Here is a 22391-nt window from a genome sequence, read left to right as displayed (position 1 = left end):
CGGATATTTGAAGTACTGTAAGAAGATTATGTGCTAAAGTGTATAAAGATCACGAGACATAAGAACACACAAAACAGTAGGTGATATAAAAAGATTGGATGAGCAGATGTTTTACAAACTAATATCTAACGTGTGCAAGATTGAGTAAAAGACAAAGTAAAGAGCAAGCACACAAAATATATAGTGGTTCAGCTTTGTCCCCAAGCTTATGTCCACTCTTAAGATTAACAGCCACAACTTGAGCTATATTCACTAGTAATATTCAAGACAAATTATAAACAGCCTTTCAAATAGATCACACTATTAGGACTCATGTACTACTCTTACTATTGTACACTTGATCTTTCACAAGATTACAGTATAGAAGGATTACCAAAGAAGATCTTTCGAAAGAACAAAAACACAGCAAGAGAAAAATAGCTCACAAAAAGTATGCATTTCACATTGTGCTATCTCTTTCTAACATTTTGGCATAGATGGTCTTCCATTATATAGACAATTTCATTATTCCCATTGGAGGGGCTTGAGAAGCCCAACCAGCCGTTAGAGATCCATTAGAGCTGCTGTTTCTAATACTATTTTGAAACATCTACTGTTCCGACACTATTCTGAAAAAGTTGACAGATGCCTATTGACACCCGATTTTTAATCAATTTTCCCTTTAGTTTTATTTTTTAAAATCCACCAAAAATTCAGAAAAATCAAAAAATTGAAAAATCAAGTTTGGTAGCCTTGGCCAAGCATAAGGAACCAATTTTGAACAATTTTTTTTTTTTTCATATTTTTCACATTTTTTAATATTTTCAAAAAATAGGAAAATACTTGAAAATTCATAAAAAATACTTTTCGAGGTCACAAAAATACAAAAAAATGTCCAATATTTTTATTTTAATTCCCTTTTCATATTGACCTCAAGAAAAATCAAAAATTGAATTCAATTTTGGGTGTTTCTTCACAACGCCTAGAGTTGATTTTGCATAAAAAAATTCAAATTGAGTCTTTTTATTTGCAATTTTTACACATTTAGAGTCTAGACATTCAATTGCAGTCCTTTCAAGCTTCAATTTGATCAATTGCACCCTCAATTACGCGGATTGCACGAATTGGGCAAGAATTCCCAAAAGTTTTGCAATTTAGTCCCTATACTCGCCAATTTTTGAAATTACTTTTAATTGAGGGACTTTTGTGGCAAAATTGGACCATCTCCCTAGGTTTTCTTATATTCTAAATCGATTGGCATGAGTTGCACGGTCCAATTTGATCGATTTCGCACTCAATTGGAGTTTTCCCCAATTTGGGAATTTAGAAAAATTTGGGGCTTTTGCATAAATTGATGAAAAATTTTGGGAAAAATCACATTTCTAGATGATATTTAGGTCCCTAAATGCAATTTTGAGGTTTAATTATGAAAATTCCCTACCAATTTTAATTAATTTTGAAAATACACTGTCTAAACCGATTCAGACCGGGTCGACTACCGATCGAACCGGTCCAAACAGTGTCGTCTTCCCCAAAGTGACTCGTGCATTTTGCAGATTTGGGAGCTAAGATTCAACAGGCCAAATTGGAGATCAATTCGTGCATAATCGAACCAATTATCCTAGGGCTTTTGTGCACGAGTTCAAGACGCGTCGATTGCTACCGGCGGCACGGCCAATGGCCGCTGGAGATGGTCGGAATCGGCGGTCAAAGCTTCGGCGCACACAAAAGTCAACATTATCAAAGTAGAGGGCAATTGACGCTCATTTAAGGTTCAACGGACATCAAGCGATCTTGGACGGAATTTTAACTAACTCCATCACCGTCCATCGACCTAAAATCAAGTGGGTGCACGTGAGGACAGCTCGGCAAGCTCTTCCCCGACACGCCATTTTTTTCAAAAACGAGTATAAAAGGGGCGAGAAGCTTCGTGAATCAAGGGAGGTTCATTCCGGCTCGTAACTAACTCAGAGAGCTAGGGAGAGAGAGAAAAAGCGAGAGAGAACTCGCCTTCTCGCCCGCGCGATCGAAGGCTTGAGTTCGGTCTATAAGTTCTTCGCGAGTGCAATCCCGAGTGAATCAAGGCGTCGGATCAAGTCCAGAAGTTTCCTTCGAGCTCCGGGAAGCGATCGCATAAGCTTGATTGGACAAAAACCTCCCGAACCGGTGAGTCGAACTTCCAACTCCTTTGCTGCACGATCATGGCATCTCATTGTTCCGAGCACGATTTCTTCAATTAATGTAGGCATTTTCATCCTCATACATCCCTAACCATGATCGCACTTCACTTTTGCATTGATTTTCCTTGAATCGGGCGAGTCGAACCTCCAATCCACCACGGTCTGGTCAAACTTCGGCCGTGCAAATCTAGCAACTCCGGGCTCAATCCGAGCCCGAGGTAAGTGTTCTAAACTTGATTTGAATGATTCTGAAGCTTGAATTCAATAGTTATGCTCCGTGTTGTGAGATCAAGTTCTGTGAAATTGAATCAGTGCAAGCTCGATTAGTGTTGATTCTGTGGATGAAATTGTTCAATTCCGAGATATGTTGATCTAGAGGTTCCTACGAGTCGATTGGCGTTGGTTTGAGGTCATTTCGGCGAGATCTCGCCGGAGGAACCTCAGCCGTTCATTCCGTGTCGTCGCGAGGTAGGAGACGAGCCGACGTGGCTCGGTTAAAAGGTCAAAAGTCTAGGTGTCGTGTGTGGATTGGTCCAGGTCACCGCCGACTTAGCTTAGTCATTGGTGTGAAAAGGCCGAGTCAGATCCGATCTAACGGTGGTGATAATTAGGTGAAATTGATTTAGAGCCGTCGGATTCAATTTTTGGTATTTTCTATTATTTTGAATATTAGCTAGAAAATAAAAATGATGAAAACGGTGCCGTTTTTCCTAGGTAATGCGTCGTCGTTTAGGCCGAACGAGGAATAGACGGTCCGGATTAGTTCTAGGATCAATCGCGACTGTTCAACGTTTTAATCCACACGGCGTCGTTTCATATAATAAGGGCCCGAAGCGGCGTCGTTTTGTAGTTTAGGAGATTCGACGGCCCATATTAGATTTTATTTTGAATCGTAGCCGTCCGTTGGTTTAGTTAGGCGACGTCGTTTAGTGTATAGGTCCGAAGCGTCGTCATTTTGTGTGCAGAAGGAGTGAACAACTCATATTGAGCCTTGTGATTTAATCATGGCCGTCCGTGTATTAGGCCGATGCGGCGCCGTTTTGTTTAGTAGAGGTCCGACGGCTGAGATTGATTTAAGGATTGATCTCAGCCGTCCATTATTTTTGTGTATATTCGGATATTATGATATTAATTCCGAAAATAAAAAAAAAAAGGTAATAAATGGATATGCGGTGTCGTTTAATGCCCAAGAGGTCTATGGGCGGTCTGGACGGTTGACCGGTCGTTGACCGGTTTGACCCCGTCCCGAAATATTAATAAAAAATAGACAAAAATAAAAAAAAATTTCCAAAAAAAATCCAAAAATTCATAGAAAATTCACAAAAATTCCCAGATTTTTTCAAAAAATTTCTAAAAAAATACTTAGGTCGATTCGGGACTTTTAGAATCTGGATTGAGAATTTTTTAGGCTTCTAGGGTCGATTCGTATAGTCCAAAAAATTTCCCAACTCTTTTGGAAAATAAATAAAAAAATCCAAAAAAAAAGAGAAAAATAGAAAAATTTTGAAAAGTCACAAAAAATGGGAAATTGCCACATTTAACTGGCCCGACCCCGATTTTGTGATTTTTGGGTCCGAACCCCCAAAAATGACCATTTTACCATTCCGGGCCTTCCATCCCAAATTTTCCCAACCACCCCGGAACCCAAATTTAACATTTACGTGGGGCGATAGGGCTATATTAGATACGTCTACTTGACTGATTGGTTGAATTGATTGAGATTATCTTGATTGCGCATTCAATTTCTGATTGTGACTACTAGGGTAAAAAACTTCCGTCTACATAATATCCTAAGATCGTTAGAGCCTACCTCACTCAAAATTTCATCCGCATGAATTCTTAGGTTAGCAAATCACTCAACATCGGTAACCGAAAGGGCGTCGATGAAAATCTCGGCGTAACCAAGTCCTCGGACCTAAATCTCTGGTTCTCGTAGAACCGAACGGTTTCTCCCGACCGATCGGTAGGGTTTTCCGATCATACCCTCCAATAAATTGATCGGTAGCGACTCCATATGCATGTACACTATACACATGCCACCCGAACCATACCAAGGTCGACCTCGATAAAAATTTTCCTCACATCGCGATTCGAGTAATGGATCTTGGGAGAGGCCCGCGATTCCAAAGATCCGCTTCCAACCGGATCCGAAGGATCGGCTCGTTAACTCTCTTGTCCACGTCCGGAAGAGAGGGTCACGACGGACCGGCGACTCCATATGCATGTACACTATACACATGCCACCCGACCACACCAAAGTCGACCTCGATAAAATTTTTCCTCACATCGCGATTCGAGTAATGGGTCTTGGGAGAGGCCCGCGATTCCAAAGATCCGCTTCCAACCGGATCCGAAGGATCGGCTCGTTAACTCTCTTGTCCACGTCCGGAAGAGAGGGTCGCGACAATGCTAACGGTTATAATCTACCCAATAGATTTCCCAATCTTTCTCTACGGTTCTTTCACCCGCCAATGGCTATATTTTCTTCTAACGAAACATTTGCACATGTCAGTTGTACAAACATTACCAAATCCGATATCGACATAAACATTGTTACACCCGATCTTTTGGTCCGTTGGTGTATTTATAGAAAAATTGTGGAAACGACTTGTGATTAATTATCTAATGATTCTCTTGAGTATCTCAGCTTCCAAAGACATTACCTTGATGATAAATCAACCATGGTACCTCATTATGAACACTCCGTCATCTTTGACTTGTTCTCCTCCTTGTCAAGATCTTCATACTTATACCTAGTCTTTGTTGAACTCGGGTCATTGATATCATCACAATCTTTATAGTGGCTACATTCTTCTTAATCAAAGATCCGTTAGTTGATTAAGTTACCATCACCGTCCAAGAGTAAACATTTGCATTGTCCCCGTCGTGAATCACGACGAGAAGAAGATATAGAAATCGAGATAAACCTTAGTGTGGTCGGGTGGCATGTGTATGGTGTACATGTATATGGAGTCGCCACCAATCAATTTTTGGAAGGTATGATCGGGAACCCTATCAAGCGGTCGGGAGAAACCGTAAGATTCCACGAAAACCGGAGAAGTGGGTCCGAGGACTTGGTTACGCCGAAATTTACATCGACGCCCTTTCGGTTACCGAAGTTGAGTGATTTTCTAACCTAGGAATTCATGCAGATGAAATTCAAGGTGGGGTAGGCTCTAGCGATCTATGTTTGTCATGCAAATGAGAATTTCTAACCTATCAATCACAATCGGGGAATTTAAAGCGCGCAATCATGGATAATCATAATCAAATCAAACAAAAAATCAAGCATGGCATGTCTAATATGGCCCTATCGACCCAGAGAAAGATCCAAACAAGTCTCAGAGTGGTTCGGGAAATCTTTGGGGGCTAAAGGCCCATAAGGGTAAAATGGTCATTTTTGGAGGTTCGGGACTCAAAAATCACAAAATAGGGTCGGGCCAGTTGAATGTGACCATTTCTCATTTTTTTGTGATTTTTCAGAATTTTTTGGAATTTTTTGGTTTTTTTTTGGAATTTTTTATTGATTTTCTAAAAAATTATTAATTTTTTGGATCGGTGTAAATCGACCCTCAGAACTTCAAAAATTTTCAATCCAGACTATAGGAGTCCCGAATCGACCTAAACATTTTTGGAAAGTTTTTGGGAAAATCCGGAAATTTTTTTGAAATTTTTTTAAATTTTATTGATTTTTTTGGATTTTTAGAAAATTTTTATGAATTTTTTATGAATTTTCCAGGATCGGGTCGACCCAGTCAATGCCTAGTCAACCCGACCCCGACCCGGACTCGGACTCGCTCGACCAAAACGTCGCCGGATCCTTTTTTTTTTTTTTTTTTGGTATTTTTTGATTTTTTAAATCATTTCTGAATATCCGAAAATAAAAACTAAAACCAATGACCGAGATTAAAATTGAGACTCGATCCTGGCCGTCCGTTCCTTCTAAAGCCTAAACGATGCCGGATTTGACTATGCCCTAAACGACGTTGCCCGCTCATTAACCTAAACAACGTCGTTACGATTTTTTTATTTTCTTTCTAATAATAAAAAATTTGAAAACTTAATCGAACGATCTACGATTAAACCTCTTGAATTTCCCTAGCCGTTTGATCCGCCTAATCATTTAAACCGATCTAACGGCCATGCCGACAGGACGATGACTTGGACCACTCACGGCTCACCACCTCAGACTTTGACTCGTTGACCGCCACCTCGGCTTCGTTTTCTTCCTCACGACGACGATGCAACGAACAGCCGACAAAGCTCCGACGCGATCTAATGGTGAGATCTAATCTAAAACTCGCCAAATCACCTCCGATCGACTCGTTTCTACGCCTAGATTAACATACACGAAGATCAAGGCATTTCATCAACGGAATCGAGAGCTACGAACTATGAACAGAGCAACAATGCAGAGTTCGAACATCTACAATCAAGGCATATCAAAGCAATTATTCCGCACAAAAGCATCACGAGAGAGTCCAAAAGCTTACCTCGAGCTCCGATTGAGCTCGCGTGGCCTAGAATGACCTAGGCGGGCTTCGACGGTGGCCGGCATCGGAGGTTGGGGTTCGCGGACTCGATTGGAGGTTTTTATGCAAAATCGAAGCCAAACGGAGATGCGAATATGGTCAGCGATGTTCCGGAATCAAAACACACACATTGATTCAACCGATTATGCCCGTGATAGTGCAACGCCATGAACACGCAGAGTGAAGCTCGAGAGGTCGACTCATCGATTTAGACAGTGTAGGTCTTTGAAACCGGCACCGATCGCCTTCCGGAAGTATGGGTGAGCTTCCGGAAGCGACGGTGAGGCTCGAAACGGCCTGGATTGATCGGCCGAGCAGCTCACGATCCGAGCTCCGGCGAACGTCGAAGATGATTATCAGACTCTCTCTCTCTCTACCTTTTCTCTTTTTCTCTCTCTATTTTGTTTCTCTCCAAGCACGAATGAGCCTCTCCTTGCTTTGTGAAGCCTCTCAAGCTTTTATATGAACTTTCAAATTTTTGCGCATCGAGGAGGGCTTCATCGACTCAACTCGCACGTGCCCACACGTGCGGAGTGAGCCAAACGGCATTGGAGACGGAATAGCAATCCGTCCAAACCTTCAGTGAGCCTAGTGAGCATGGATTGGACGTCGTTTAGTCCATTCTGTGAGAATGTTGACTTTTTGGACCGCCGGATCTGACAACTACTTGCCGATACTCCTCCGGGAACCATTGACCTTGAGGTCGGCCTCAATCGACACGTATTAATTTGAGGAACAAAACGCCTCCTTGATCTTGTTCGATTATAGTCGATTGGTTTCCCAATTTGATTGCTGAATTTCGATCATCAAACCCGCAAAATGGCGCGAGAGTTCTAGGGAAGACAACACTGTTTTGGACCGGTCTGACCGGTTCGACCGGCGGTCAGACCGGTCTGAACCCGTCCCGACTTGCAATTTTTGAAATTAATCAAAATCTGTGGGGAATTTTCACAATTAAACCTCAAAATTGAATTCGGGGGCTCAAATTTCATCTAGAAATGTGATTTTGCCCAAAATTTTCATCAATTTCTATAAAAACCCCAAATTCTTCTAAAATTGAAAATAGGGGAAGAGTTCAATTGAGCGTCCAAATGGTCAAATTGGATCAAATTACCCCTGCCAATCGATTTAGAATATATGAAAACCTTGGGAGGTAGTTCAATTTTGTTATGAAGGTCCCTAGATTAAAAGTAATTTCAAAAATTAGAAATTCCAAGGACTAAATTGCAAAGAATTTAGGAATTTTTGTCCAATCCGTGCAATTCGTGCAATTGAGGGGGAAGTTGATCAAATTTAAAGTGCAGAGGACTGAAATTGAATGTCTTGACTCAAAATATGCAAAATTTGCAAATAAAAAGACTCAAATCGGATTTTTTAGAGAAATTCAATTCTCGATGTTGTGAAGAAACACAAAAAATTGAATTTGATTTTTGATCTTTCTTGAGGTCAATATGAAAAGGGAATTAAAATAAAAATATAAAATATTTTTCTATATTTTTGTGACCTCGGGAAGTATTTTTTGCGAATTTTCTTCTATTTTCTTATTTTTTGAAAATATAAAAAATATGAAAAATTAATTTTTTGTTCAAGAGTGGTTCCTTATGCTTGGCCAAGGCTTCCAAACTTGATTTTTCAACTTTTTTGACTTTTTATGAATTTTTTATGAATTTTTTATAAATAAAATTAATAAACACTTGATCAAAAATCGAGTGTCAACAATCCCTTACCCATAATCGGGACGTTTAGATCTTTACTAGTATGTTGTGTTATTCATTCGATCTTCCACCTGATCTATATAAGGTAGCTATTGTTTGCCAAAGATCCGCTACTTAGATAATAATTCGGTGCGCTCAATCTTTCTTACGGTTTTTCCTAGCATATTGGCAATTTTGACTCCACCAACCCGTTTATCTTCATAATCCTTCCAAGCTTTACCGAACATCCTCCTTCTAAGCTCGTTTACCATCACCAAGGTCAATCCATTGTTTACGTAATTTTTATACCTCCAAGCCATCACGAACATCCACATTCTTCTCGGCTTGTTCACCTTGATCAAGGTTCTTATATATGTTCATCTTTTCTAAAGATCCTTCTAGCTCCCGGACATCTTCTCTCGCCCAATATCTTGTTCACCTCAGAAATCGGCTACCAACCCCAAGGATCGATAGAGCACTCTAAATATTAGCGGAGCGGATCTTTGTCTCAAGAACATCCGGTGTATCATTTGCATATCGGCTTGTGCATATATAACTTGGTGTAACTCAACAAGTGCATACATTAGTAGCCTTTGATTGTCTTAGTTATCATCAAAACAAGATTGGAGATTTTTGAATAATCACCACATTGGTAATATTCCCAACAAATCTTACCATCGCTAGCCTACCCGTTCTGTAAGCAAAAAGTAGAAACAATTGAGCATCTATTCTTACTCTATGCATGGACAGAAGTTGTTTGGAAAGAAGCTAAAGTCAGCATACAGATCTCTCGTTAGAATGTAACACGATTTGATCCAATGCTATAGAATAAGAACTCACCTACCTTCGCGGATATTACGTCCCTGTTGTGGCTTGTGGCTTATGTGGAAAGCAAGGAACGAATTTGTGTTCAGAAGGAAATCCCCAAATTCGAAAATTCTAATTGACACAACAAAGGCAATAACAAAAAATTATAGTAAGTGGAACTCACAAAGCTCGAAACTTTTATACTAAAATAGCTCAATCAACTACGGTTTGGGTCTCACCGAAGCCACGAACCTTATCAATATTGATGGAGCTTTCTATGAAGATGAAACTGAAGGAGTGATCTCGGGGATCCTTTGAGACGAAACGGGTACGCTACTAGATGATTTTCCATAAAAATCCCTTCTTTATCGGCAATCCAAACGGAGACGATGGCTCTGATTGAAGTGCTGAAGAGGTTCGACTTGAGGAGAGAGAGTGTTATTGAGATTGAGTCAGATTGTGTTGAAGTGGTAGATGGAGTACTGAAGAAGACACACGTGAGTTGGATGATAGAATCGCTGGTTGCTGAAGCACAAGAATGAATGGCCCATTACAAATTCTTATCTTTGGCCCATTGTTATAGATCTACAAACAAAGTAGCAGATTGGGTGGCAAAAGCCCATCTCTCGAATAGTATTCCTTTCTTGTGGATAGCTATGCCTCCCCAACCTTTATGGGACCTATTATGTTTGGATGCCCCTTTGACGGGTTTTATATTTACCAACTCTTTGGGTATTCAATAAAAAGCAAGAGACGTTTTTGACAACAAAAAAAAAACTCGGTAATCATTTTGCAAAATTGGTTAGCACGTCCCTGCAATTTTAATGAAATTTACTTTGTTTTGAAGCCTCTTTTGTGGCCTCTGATGTTCCAACTTGGAAAAATGAGTAAAACTCTTCTTCCACCGCCCAAAAAAAAAAAAAACCTCGATTTGGATCAATGTTCACATTTTATGAACAAATTGAGAACAATTCGAGGCCTTTCTTAGTTTCTTAACTCATAGCTCTTTCACAAAATTAGTTAAGCCCATCCTCACAAAGCCCTTTGCGATTTACTTTGTTATGAAGTCTCTTTTGTGAGCTCTGATATTCCACCGAGAAAAACCAACAAAGTGGTTCTTCGACCAAAAACAGAAAAGACAAGAAACTAAACTCCATACATGATTTCAGCCTTGTTGGATATATGATTTCAATGGGCAAAATATGTTTGTGAATGGTACTTTATACCAAAGTAATGCTTCTACTTTCATCTTCGTTGCATTTTATGCTTAAAACCTCATGCTCAAGCTGGAACATAGCCTAAGTTTGGTTTGACAGATCAAGTACATTGAGTATTTTGCAATGTCAAGCTCACATGTCGAAATGCACAGCTTGATATCTCATAGCATGTACTGAATTAGCGGATTCTTAATATTGGCTTTGCTATAGTCTGCGAACGTGAAAATATAATGCTGGAATTTAATCAACACTACATATTTGAAAATACAGCTAAGAAACATGTCAAAATGTAATCGACGACTCGAGTATGAAAACTACAATTATTGTGCCAGAAAGTAAAGATAATTAAAAAGATAACATGTTTACTCTCACGATGCCGTGATCTTGTCTTCAAGCAGTCTTTGAAAATCGCGTCCTCGTCCTTCGTGTCTATCTATTGCCTCGATTATTCTTACTCCACAGCTTCCTAGACTTTACTGCTCCATTCACCAATTTGAAATTTGAAATTCCATAATTGCATCCTTTGTGTCCTCCACATATCCAACCTTCTCCCGGCATTTCAATCAGAATTCATGGACCTTTTAAGCCAACATCATTGTCAACTTTCGCTAACCACACGTTGTCGTATCCCGGTAATTGACTACTGGTCATCAATGTACATCACTATCATTAACAATAACTTGCACTCTAGTTACGTTCCCATCCGTATCGACTACCCGATCAAATTTTGATGCAAACACGGTTGCTAGCACTTTCGGAGAATTGATTTATCCCTTTTTTCACAGGAAACAACTTATTTGCAAATTATTAAATGCGAGCCGTCGTAATGGAAAGTAACCTAAGCCTGAAACAGCATTTCCAGAGTAGGATTATCGACCAAATCCGATGTAGCAAGCCAACGTGAAAACCGACTTGTAACAACAAAATGTGTTGCTATTTATTTTGTCCAGTTTAGTGCCCTGGTTAAAAAAAACAAAATTCCGTTATTGCAGCTTATTTTGACACATTTCCTACAAAAATGGCCTCGTTACGTTCGGTTTTCGGACCGCCGATTTTGACGACAACGAAAATATTTTCTAAATGAAAAAAACGACAGAAAAATGTAAAAAACAAAAAAAAGGTGGTGGTTCAGAGGGTCCAGCCCATTGGGCCATGATGGACCCGAGCGGCACCGGCCCGTAATCCTTCCACTGTCGGGAGCGGGAGGTTATCGCTGCTCTGTGAAGCCAGCCTCACGCGGACCCCTCCACTCTAGGACCAACGCCGCCCAAGCCTTCGCCCGGCCAGCATGGATCAACTCTCGGCTTGGAACGGGCGGGCCAGAAGAGAGCCGCAGGCAGACCCGACCCGCAGGGTCCAAACCCATGTCCCACCACACTGATGCCCCCACATAGGTTGCAAGCCCGCGCAACTGAGCTCGGCGAGCTGTTTGGATAATCGTGCTTATTATAAACTTGCTTTTCTCCTGACCTGTCGTCGATGTGGGACTTTCATTGCCCTGGATTGCTTGTTTTTTTTTTTTTTTCCCTTTCATCACAGCTCATGTTTCTCTGCGCACGATTCTGAAAATCCAAATGGATATCGAACTTTCTTCAATGTCCTCCTATTTCTTTAGATCGAGAAGTGGCCAGTACATGGCAAAGAGCCAGATCATGAGCAAAATCATAATCGAAAAAGAACCGCGAAAGCTTAGCTGAGCCTGTTCTTTTATGGGAGCCACTTTATTGTCCAGTCTTTTTTGTTAAGTCTCTGGTTTTGAAACGTTAAATCTGGGAGATGGGGTTTTTCTCCTTTTCCTTGGAAGGGAAGACCAAGAGCAGCTCATCTCTTTCTTCTCCGCGAGAAGCGTCCTAAAAGAAGACGGGAAATTGGGCCCGAGCACGTCGACTTGGGCAGAGCTTCTAAGCGCAATGTTTAAGGACTTGTGGAAACACTGACGAAACCAGCGGTGTCCAACTGAATCCACGTAACGAGCTAAGGGTCAACAATCGCATCTCGATGTAAGTTCATCTTGTCTCCTGTAGCTTGCATCACTTGCTTATTTGAAGAACCTTAGCAATATGATAGAGTCTACCTACGGTTCCACCCGTGCAATTTTCATCGTGCCTATTATAAGGGGACTGAGCTCGAGTCTCCCTGCAAGAACTACGGACCCCTCCGCGAAACTGGCTGTGGAATACCTGCAAATTGAAGGATTAAAGTCCCCCACACCCGAACTGCCACGGGTCGCCCCACCCGAAGTCAGACATGCCGGAGGCCAGCCGAGTCCACGACCTGATCACCAACATGCTCACAGACGAGAGCTGTGGCCTGTACGTGTCCACGAAATCCATCCTCGACTGGACGTACTCCTCGTCCAGCAGCTCCACCCCCTCCACGGCGAACGAGATGGGCCTCTTGGCAGTTGGTGAGGCTTCATCCTCAGCGCCTCTCGCTCCTCGCGTGCCACACCAGAGCCGTGACGGCCACGAAGCTCGAGCGACTCTTCGCCTTTCCCCCGGACAGCGCCGCTTTCTTGGTGGCCTCGATCTTGTCGGCCTCGAAGAGGAAGCTTGTGCACCAGAGGGTCTCGCTGGCACAGCGACCTCGTGTCCGACGGGTCGGCGACCTGAACGAGGTCGTGGAAGGGGTACTCTGCCGCCTTTCAAGCAGCCTCTACCCACGTTGAAGAGCGTTGCCCTCGGCCAGTGCAGTGAAGTGGATGGTCAGGGCCGACATGCACAGGGAGGTGGGCCCGTTCTCGGGCCCGTGGTGGCAAGCGGCGGCGCCGGAGGGAAAGGGATGCGGGACTTGCAGGTGCAGTGGAGATGGCAGTGGCGACTGGCGAGGGAGATGGGGTGGGGAGGGAAGAAGAAAAAGAAAAAAAATCAAAAGAAAAGAAAAATAAAAAATAATAAAAAAAGTAAAAAACGAAAATACTTTTCGATCGGGTCTGTTTTTTAAAACGACTTAAGCACTTTAGGCTTTTGTTTGAAGCATAATCTACTTCAAGTATTTATTTGAAAAAATAAAGACGCTTTAGGTTTTTATTTGAAATTTTTTTTGTGAAATTATATGTACGTGCTCTAATTTACGTAAAGAAAATTAAAGGATGTCATCGACTCTTTATGTTTAAGTGGATAGATAAATTCTACTCGAGGGTATTTTGGGAAATATAATGTGCAAAATGTTTGACGAAAAAAACAAAAGATTAATTTCTTTAATGAAGGTAGATTTTTTAAAAGAAAAAAGAAGAAAAAGGACCATATTAGCACAAAACCTTAACTCCTGGGGATCGAGTGGGTTTTACAATCTCCTTCTTCCTCCTCGTCGATTGCTGCAAAATTTTTTTTTTCCTGGGATTTCGAACCTCTTGAGTCCCAGTCGACCCTTTGTTCTTGTTCTTCTGAAAAACCCTAATTCGATTGAGAAGAAGGTCGTAGCGGAAGAAAGTGACGGAGTGAGCGATTGGTATCTGGGATGCAGCATATAAAGAGATCTGCCGCGTCTGGCAACGTTCGATGGACTAGTTTGATGAGACTACGGAATGGATTCTCTCCCCTCTCGGAGCCCAAGCGTTCGAGTTCAGTCTCCGAGGTCGGCCTGCCTTCCTTCTCGTCGGCAGTCGCCACGGGCAATCGCAGCTATCTTGTGGAATCTGTGAGAACCTGCGCTTTTTATGTTCATCGCGTGTAATTCTCACTGTGATGAGAAATGCGTGTGCTTGAGAATGTATATCTATTGGCCTGCATGCAAATTTCTCTTTTTCTTCTTCTGGGGCGAGGTATTCAGTTCGTGTTTCTGATTGTTTAATCATGTTTGTTGTGAATGTTGCATGCTGCTCCATCACTTCTTGTTGATGATTTGACCTGAGGATGTAAAGTTTCAGTTTTGGTTTTCTGTTAGCTGTGGAAGAGGATCTCTGTTTTCATTCAGTTTTGAGTCACAAGCCCGTTAAAGCGGATAAGTTGTATGTTCTGGGAGATTCTCGTGATATTGGAATTGAAAACATCGCTTATCCTTTCTGTAAATTGCTCGGTCTGCTTGAAAGTACATGTTGATTTGGAAAGTTGCTAGTACGATAACGTATGGTTTGGTAGTGACAGTATCAATTTTTTGACATTCCAGGTAAAATTCATGCTCTTCCTCATTGATCCTTCGAATATGCTAGCTTGCTTTTTTGTGGATCTAACTCCAATGGTTAATTTCCCTTACTCTTGAATATCCCAACATTGAGATAAGGGCTACTCATCTCTTCTTTGGAGTACTAAATAAATTATTAGCTTGTAGATGAAAACCATGCTGAGGCTTTGTCCCTGATGCAATTTTTCGCTGGACATAGTCTTCAGTACAATTGTTGAGTACGGTCATTCATGGTGTTTTTTTTTTTTTTCATGTATTAATTGTGGGCGAACACAAAGATGGTACTTATGTCCAGTTCTTCCAACGAGAGGAAGCCTTCCTTATGATTAATGACTGGCTAGATTTCCTTGTACGCATGTTGCTTGCCTTATTTCCTTTATGTGTGGTATGAATTACCTGATGGGATGTAAGTTTAGATGTGTGACTGGAATTTGCTCTACTGATCACCTTCAGGTTGTTTTTAAGTCAGGTTATGTGAGAAGTCCACCTAAGGCCGAACCTATGACTAAGGTGATGTATTGGTCTTCTCACTGTGGTAGCATTGGTTCAGAATTGAAAACTGAAGTTCCTTTCTTTTAAATGATGCAGGAGCTACATGGGGCCAAAGGTTAGCTGCTGACATATGAATCATAATATCATAATAATGCTTCAGCTTAAAATATGTGTTACTTGGTGCTAGTGGAACTAGATGAGCCTTAATATACTTTACTATTGGATTTATGTTTGTTCAATTATTATGACATGTTGGCGTTAACAGTTGTGCTTCCAGGCTCGAAATCCTTGCATGTGCAGCTGCGAATCGCTATAAATTGAAAGTTTTAAATGTGAATTTTTAGCTGTATGCTGATAAATTTGAATAATTAACAGTTTGGAGTGTCAACATGAAACTTGATCTAGAAATGAACAATGCTTATGTTTCTCAATTGAGAGGAAAGAGACCATCCTTATGCTCCACAATTCAGTGAACAATAATTAATTTTTGAGTTCAGAACCTAACAACTTTGGTTTTTCTAGATAGTTGTGAGTGTCCATCAGGTGTGCTTATTTATCCAGCAATAAGAATTGCTTTTTCTAAATGCTGCTTTCAGGGATCAATGTGCCCGTAAGAGTTTTATACAATGGGGAATGTATGAGGCTATCCACATCACAGCTTCTATACACAGGAGCCAATAAAGATTGTAGAATCCCTTCCTTATCCAGATCCTTTGCTTCTAGATCTTCAGAGAAAAAGGGAAAGACTGCATCAGAGGTTTGAAACTCTAGAGCTGTTTCTTAATTAAAAGTTTGCTGCTTAGCATATATAGTAGCCCAAGCTGTTGTTTTTTGGAGAACGTGCTCTATTTCCTGGCTGTTTTGTTATTTGCACCTGCATACTTATGCTCTCATTATAATAGTTTGCATTTTATATATTTTCAATTCAGTGAAAGCGAGGAAATTTGACTTTGAATAATGGTTGAGACATCAAAAGCTTCTACTAAAATTTGTTTGCTGAGGGATGTGACAAAATCTTGTTGGTGATTGAACATGGCCACCTGTTTAGAGCAATTTAAAGTGATATACCAATTTGTTCTCATCAGAAGAAGGAACTGTTTCCTTTTTTTTTTTTTGGTCGGAAACTGTTTCCTAGTCACCTTTTCAGTTTTTGAGCTCTTTGAGTTTGTGCAACTCATTCCGGTTAGATATCATTTTTTCCCTCATTTTGTCTGTTTAGTGTTTGACCTAAATTCAACTGCAATATGTTGGGATGTTATCAACTAGTTGATCGCGTTGGTGATCGACAAGCTTAGGATTATGTATGAGAATTTGGAGATGTTGCTTGCTATTATATTTGTGACATAATTCTAGATTAGAGAAGTATAGGATGAGATCATCGAGGTGATTGTATTGGTGATTGACAAGCTTAGCATTATGTTTGAGAATTTGGAGGTTTTGCTTAATTTTAGACTAGAGAAGAAGTATGGGTTATTTGTGTCTTTTGTAAATATTTTTGGTAATGGTTTGCTGTGTTGTAATATCGCCGGATATATTCCTCAGAGGTCAGTTGTAGTTGTAAACAACCATTACACGTTTCCCTATTTTTCCATCTCGAAACTTTTGCTGAAGGCATATTCAATTCCTTTCTTATATATGATGACTGAATCAGTAGACTTGTGAACAAATTCTTCGTTGTTCTTACAGACTAAGAAGGATGTGTCAACAATTGAAGATCCCTTTGATGCTCCTACGTATAACATACCTGAAAAACCAGTCACGTTTACAGAGGGGGCTTCATACAGTCTCATCATTCTTGCGGGGCTTGGCATTGCAGCTGCTGCAGCATATGCTGTTTTCAATGAGCTCATATTCCAACCAAAAGAGTAGGAAATATTTTGTCTTTCTGAATGTTGTTGTTTCGTTTGAATTTTAGATAACATAGTTCTTACTGTGCTTTTCGTGACAATGTTGCTCTCCTCTGGCAGGTACAAGATATTCAACATGGCTCTGAAAAGGATTCAAGATGACAGTCAGGTTTGTACGTTTACAATTGAGAATGAAAACCCTTCGTGCCTTCTTATTGATACAATGTTGTGGCAGGCTCCAAAGACGATTTATTTGGGCTTTGGGGGCATTAGTCTAATTGGTTAGTTGTGGCTATGCTGCCCAGCAATCAAATATTGATCACTCAATGAGCTTAGATAGATCCTTTGATCAGACTAATTGGAACAAGAGCAATTCAGGAAGATTCCTTTTCCGAGTGTTTTGCCTAAGATGTTATCTGTGCCTATGTGGACCTTTGAGAATATAGGAAGCACAAAATGATGGCATATAGCTTATCAAAATATCAGCGCTCCTAGTAGCGTTTACTTACATTTGAAAAAGCAACTAACCTGCTTATGCATGGCTGTGGAAAAGAAGTTCTGAGAAAATAAATGAACCCTTCCACTATATATTAAGAGCCTAAACTGCTGGCACAGTCTAGTTCATGTTTGCTTGTCCAATGAATTAAGGAAAACCACCCATGTGCTTTTGAAAGTTCACTTTTCATGACAGCATTGTGGCTTTAGTCACCTGAGCAAACTTATGATCATGGTTCCTGCCTAAATTTCTTTCGCTCAGATCATTAGTTTGGAGATAATAGTTGTGGTTCAAGGAGGTACTAACGATTCAGATTCTTTCTATTTGGGATTTTTGGTAGAAAATACTTCTTCCTGGTGGCTGAATATGATGTATAATCTTTAATCAGGTTAGGATAAGGATTGGTTCTCCAATTACTGGATATGGTCAAGAGAGTAGAAATCGAGCTGCACGCCAACGTATTCCCCACAGGGTCTGGACTGATGAAGATGGTGTAGAGCATATTGAGGTGACTCAGAATTCTGAGAACATATTTTATTTTCCAGTTATATCTTGACCTTCTTATTTATGAAATTAATATCATGAGTTCAAATCATGAAGTGTACTGGTCGCTATTAGCAGCCCATTTTGTCTATTGTTTGTCTTGTCTATTTTTCTTTGAGGAATAGAAAAAAGATACCATGCTTTTTGTTTTGACGTACAACTCATCTAGAAACTCTACCTGTGTTTTCACTCCAACTATTCTCACATAGGTCAATTTCTATATCCGTGGGCCACATGGAGCTGGAAAAGTTTTTTGTCGGATGTTTAAAGACAAAGTGGAGAAGCAGTGGAAGTTCACGAGTTTGATTGTCCAAATCATGTCACCTTCCCCTGCCCAATTGTTATTGGAGTCCTATGTGCCAGCTTAAATACTGAAGGAATCATTTGACTGAGATGAAATGGTCTTCTGCCTTATTTATTGTGGAGTAGATGTCTGACCAAGTCATGTTAAAACTATTTTTCAGAATAGTAAAATTGCTGTTCTTTTTTCCTCTTCTCATTTTCATATTTTGATATCATGAGCAAGAGGCCCGAGGGGAGTTTTGTAGCATCTCCACATTTTTTTAGCCTGGAGCGGTTTTTGGTTCTCTGTTATAATTTTCTTTTTCCAATTTCGACCTGACCAGGAAACTCTTTTCAATTTCTTCGTAATGAATGTGGTTCTTCTGCTGATTCAATGAGCATAGTGTAGATGCTTCTACAATGCGGTCATGGAGGTTTTATTTACTATTTCATGCAAATCAACTAATATAAGTCCTTGAGTTTTTTGGCATATTTGTCTCGGTTCTGGTTCATCAAGATACGGCATACAATCCTCCTATTTGTCGTTGGCTTGTTGTGAACTGCTATTTGATAATCATTTTCAGTGGTGTACCAGTGTTCAGGGCACACTGGACATCTTGCTAGCTTCTTTGGCGTTCACTATTTGTTATCTATGTGTACCATTGTTTAGAGTCTGATTTGACCATCATTCTTTTGCTTTATGTTTTGTCAATTTGTTAAGCTGGTAGAGTGTCACATATCTAGTGTAATAATCTACAATCACCAGACAATACTTTTTACTCCAATACTCCGAATTCGAGTAGGTCCGAAAATATCCATTTGTAAGAGTTGCATAACATGGTTAGTGGAAACTCATTTATTGATTTGTAAGAATTTCTTACTTGTTTCCCAAGTGTGCATGCTTCACAGAGCTTTGTTTGTTCAAACTTAGCATTTGGAAGTCCTCTCACAAGCTTCTTCGAAGAGAGCTTTGAAATTTGTTCGAGGCTTATATGTCATAGCTTCTTGTGCCAAAGTTCTAAGTCATCTTTGATAGATAATAGACATTTTACATCCTCGGATGATGTATCCGGAAGATACATGTTGCCATGTCTTTGTCTAGTTAATGAGCACTTGTTATCTCGGTTTGTACACGAACATTTATCTTCTGCGAAAGATACTTTATATCCAATATCACATATCCGGCTTATGCTTATGAGATTGAAATTCAAATCCTTGACCAATGAGATATCATTGATAAGAAGATTGCTAATTGTCACGGTTCCTTTTCTTGTAATTGTTTCTTTATTGTTGCCGCCAATGGAAATGCTTCCTCCATCAAATTTATCAAGGTTGATGAATATCTTAGAGTCTCCAGTCATGTATCTAGAACAACCACTATCAAGATACCACTTATTTCTTCTTTTCATTGGTACCTGCAAGCATCAAGGAAATTCGAGCTTTCTTTGGTACCCAAATCTATTTGGGTCCTTTTGGGTTAGAGGAGTTTGTCAATCTAAGAATATCTCGAGTGGGTCTCCAAATTTTAGGACTGCGACTCCTAGGGTGCTTTATGTCACCACGGTTTGAGCATGTAGAAGAATTTTGTCCTTCGGATCTTATGAACTGTTTACGAAAGTGATTCTTGTATGAAAGTTTAGAAGGTCTTTTCTTTGACTTTAGGAAAATAATTTTTCAAATCACTTTTCTTTTGAAAACCAAGTCCCGATTTATTGTGGTAAGGAACTTGTATAGAAAGAGTATGTTGCAATGTTTTTGAGCCGAATGAAAATCTTTTATTGATATCCAAAATTTCCTTTTTCAAAGAAACATTTTCTTTTTTCAAAGAATCTCTTTCCTTTTTCAAAGAAACGTTTTCTTTTTCCAAAGAATATCTTCCTTTTTTGAAGAAACGTTTTCGTTCTTTAAGGATTCATTCCTAAATTTCAACTACGTATCTTCTTTAGAAAATTCACTTTCAAGAAAACTTATTTTATTCTTTTGAGAAACATTTTTTTGTTTCAAACTGATTATTTCCTTTTTTAATTCAAAAAGCCTTTTAAGAGCAGTTTTATAATTTGAACACAATTCATTTATATAATCAGATACCTCGGGAGGAATTTTCGGATGTGTTACCTTAGACTCATCTTCCGAGTTGGCCATAAGACAAATGTTGGCATATTCCTCATCACTTTCATATTCTGTGTCGCTTCAAGTTTTTGCCTTTAAGGCTTTCTTGGATTTCTTATCCCTTCCTTTCTTCTTTAATAGAGGATAGTTTGGTTTGATGTGTCCTCTCTTTTTACATTCATAGCAAGTGACATCTTGGCTAACATCTTTGCGTCCGGATGATCTTCTTTGATCATATTGTTTGAAATATTTTTTGTCTTTGAAATTCCTTCCTTTCTTAGCCATTCTTTTGAATCTCTTGACCATGAGTGCTAGTTCCTCATCGTCTTCATCTTCGGAGCTGAAGCATCAGAATTAACATTAGATTTCAAAGCAATTGATTTCTTATTTTTTGATGTTGTTTCCTCATTGATTCTTTCATCCTCGTAGGATTGAAGAGTTCCAATGAGTTCTTCCATAGATAGAGGTGATATCCTCCGAGTTTCGTGAATAGAAGTCTTGACATTGTCCTATTCCTTCGTGAGTGCCCTTAGGAGTTTGTTTACTTGCATCGGTCCAAAAACAGGTTGCCCATGATAGGTGAGGTCATTCCCTATCTCGGTGCATCTATCAAACATTTCCTTCACGGTTTCATTGGGCTTCATTTTGAAAGCTTCGTATCGGCCGAGAAGGATGTTAACTTTAGTCTCCTTGACTCCGTCTATTCCTTCATAAGTAACGTACAGTTTGTCCCAAATCGCTTTTGACGAGGAGCAATCTGCAATAGGCTTGTATTCAGTGGGAGATTTATTTATTTATTTTTTGGGTAAGGTAAGTATATATTGAACTTTCCAAAGCGCTAATTACAAGGATGAAGTCGAACACAAAAGCCTCGAACCCAATACGATACTTGAGCATGTCCTAGGGGGTACAAAGGTGTAACAGTAACACAAAATACAAGGTATAGGTGAAGCGCAAACAACAAAAAGGACATTACCAAAGTCCAAATCGGAGCTAAAATGAAAAATAGCCAAATAATGGCCAACTAGTAAGAACAACACTAAACAGCAAGGAGAAAACATAAGCAAAGCAGAAAAACTAGATCCTAAGGAGCGTCGGAGCGGTCTTCAAAAATAGCATCAGAGATGCCCCAATTACGTTGCACCCGCCTGTTGCGAAGATTATCTTCAATGCGATGTAAGGAGAGTGCTTTGTTCCCGACCACTTTAAGAAGTTGTTTGATGAGAGCCGGCACAAAAAGAGTCTTATTTCTAAAGAGGATGTCATTCCTCATCATCCAAATCAAGTGGTATAAAGCACCTAGAGAGAAGAACCTAGCTACACGGTGAGGAAAAGAGCGCCCACCCGTAAATTGCATAGCCCAAGGAATGAAGTATCGCCAAGGTCTATTTTACCACGGTAAATTACACTTAGTAGCCCAAAATAATGCTAGAGAAGCCATAGTGGGCCAAGCTAAAGAAAAAATGGTCAATAGAGTCCGGTCTAAGGCGACAAAAGGAACAAATACCTTATGTGATTCTTCGGTAATTTAGGAGCATAACCTGTGTAGGGAGCCGGTTGAGTGTAATAATCCAGAGGAGGAAACCATGTCTAGGGGAGATAGAATGATCCCGGACAAACCGGTGCGAAGGAGCTTGCCGTCCCTTAGGTCCGAAAAACTCCAAAGCTAAGGAAACTAAGAAAGTTCTTGATGAATGCCCTTACCAAATAAACTGATCTTCCCTTGCATTTGAGAGAGTAGGAGGAGATCCCGACCAAGTTGCGAATGAGGATAACATGGCGGAATGGCTCCATTCCGAAGAGAAGAAAGCCAGGACCGAAGTGTCACGTAGTATGCGGGAGATGTAGATATCCCAATTCGAAAATAGCTTGTAAAGCGATCCTCTAGGATACCACAAATCAAACCACAATGAAATGGACCAACCGTTCCCAATCCTCTAGAGGAAGTTCGACCGAACCTCCAAGCGGAGGTCCAAGATCTTCTTCCAAGACCAGGAGCAAAAGGTGGGCTTCGTGACAACCCAAAAATTTTTGCGCTTGAGGAATGTAGAGTGGATCCACTTACACCACAACGATTCCTTGGCAGTGAAT

The 22391-nt window shown here is 40.2% G+C and overlaps 1 protein-coding gene across 1 annotated transcript; it reads left to right on the top strand.

The window, feature by feature from the left end:
• The first annotated feature begins 13667 nt into the window (after positions 1-13667).
• On the top strand, positions 13668-18725 carry LOC115757092 (probable mitochondrial import inner membrane translocase subunit TIM21). The gene is made up of 8 exons (XM_030697187.2): positions 13668-14048; positions 14985-15041; positions 15120-15138; positions 15620-15780; positions 16710-16888; positions 16991-17039; positions 17755-17874; positions 18119-18725. The coding sequence occupies exons 1-8, from the start codon at positions 13869-13871 to the stop codon at positions 18275-18277; spliced, it is 924 nt and encodes a 307-aa protein (XP_030553047.1). The 5' UTR covers positions 13668-13868; the 3' UTR covers positions 18278-18725.
• Positions 18726-22391: the final 3666 nt, after the last annotated feature.

This window comes from Rhodamnia argentea, chromosome 9, assembly GCF_020921035.1.
Source record: "Rhodamnia argentea isolate NSW1041297 chromosome 9, ASM2092103v1, whole genome shotgun sequence".
Lineage (NCBI taxonomy): Eukaryota > Viridiplantae > Streptophyta > Magnoliopsida > Myrtales > Myrtaceae > Rhodamnia > Rhodamnia argentea.
Note: the sequence above shows the minus strand (reverse complement) of the source record. Positions and strands in the feature narration are given on the sequence as shown.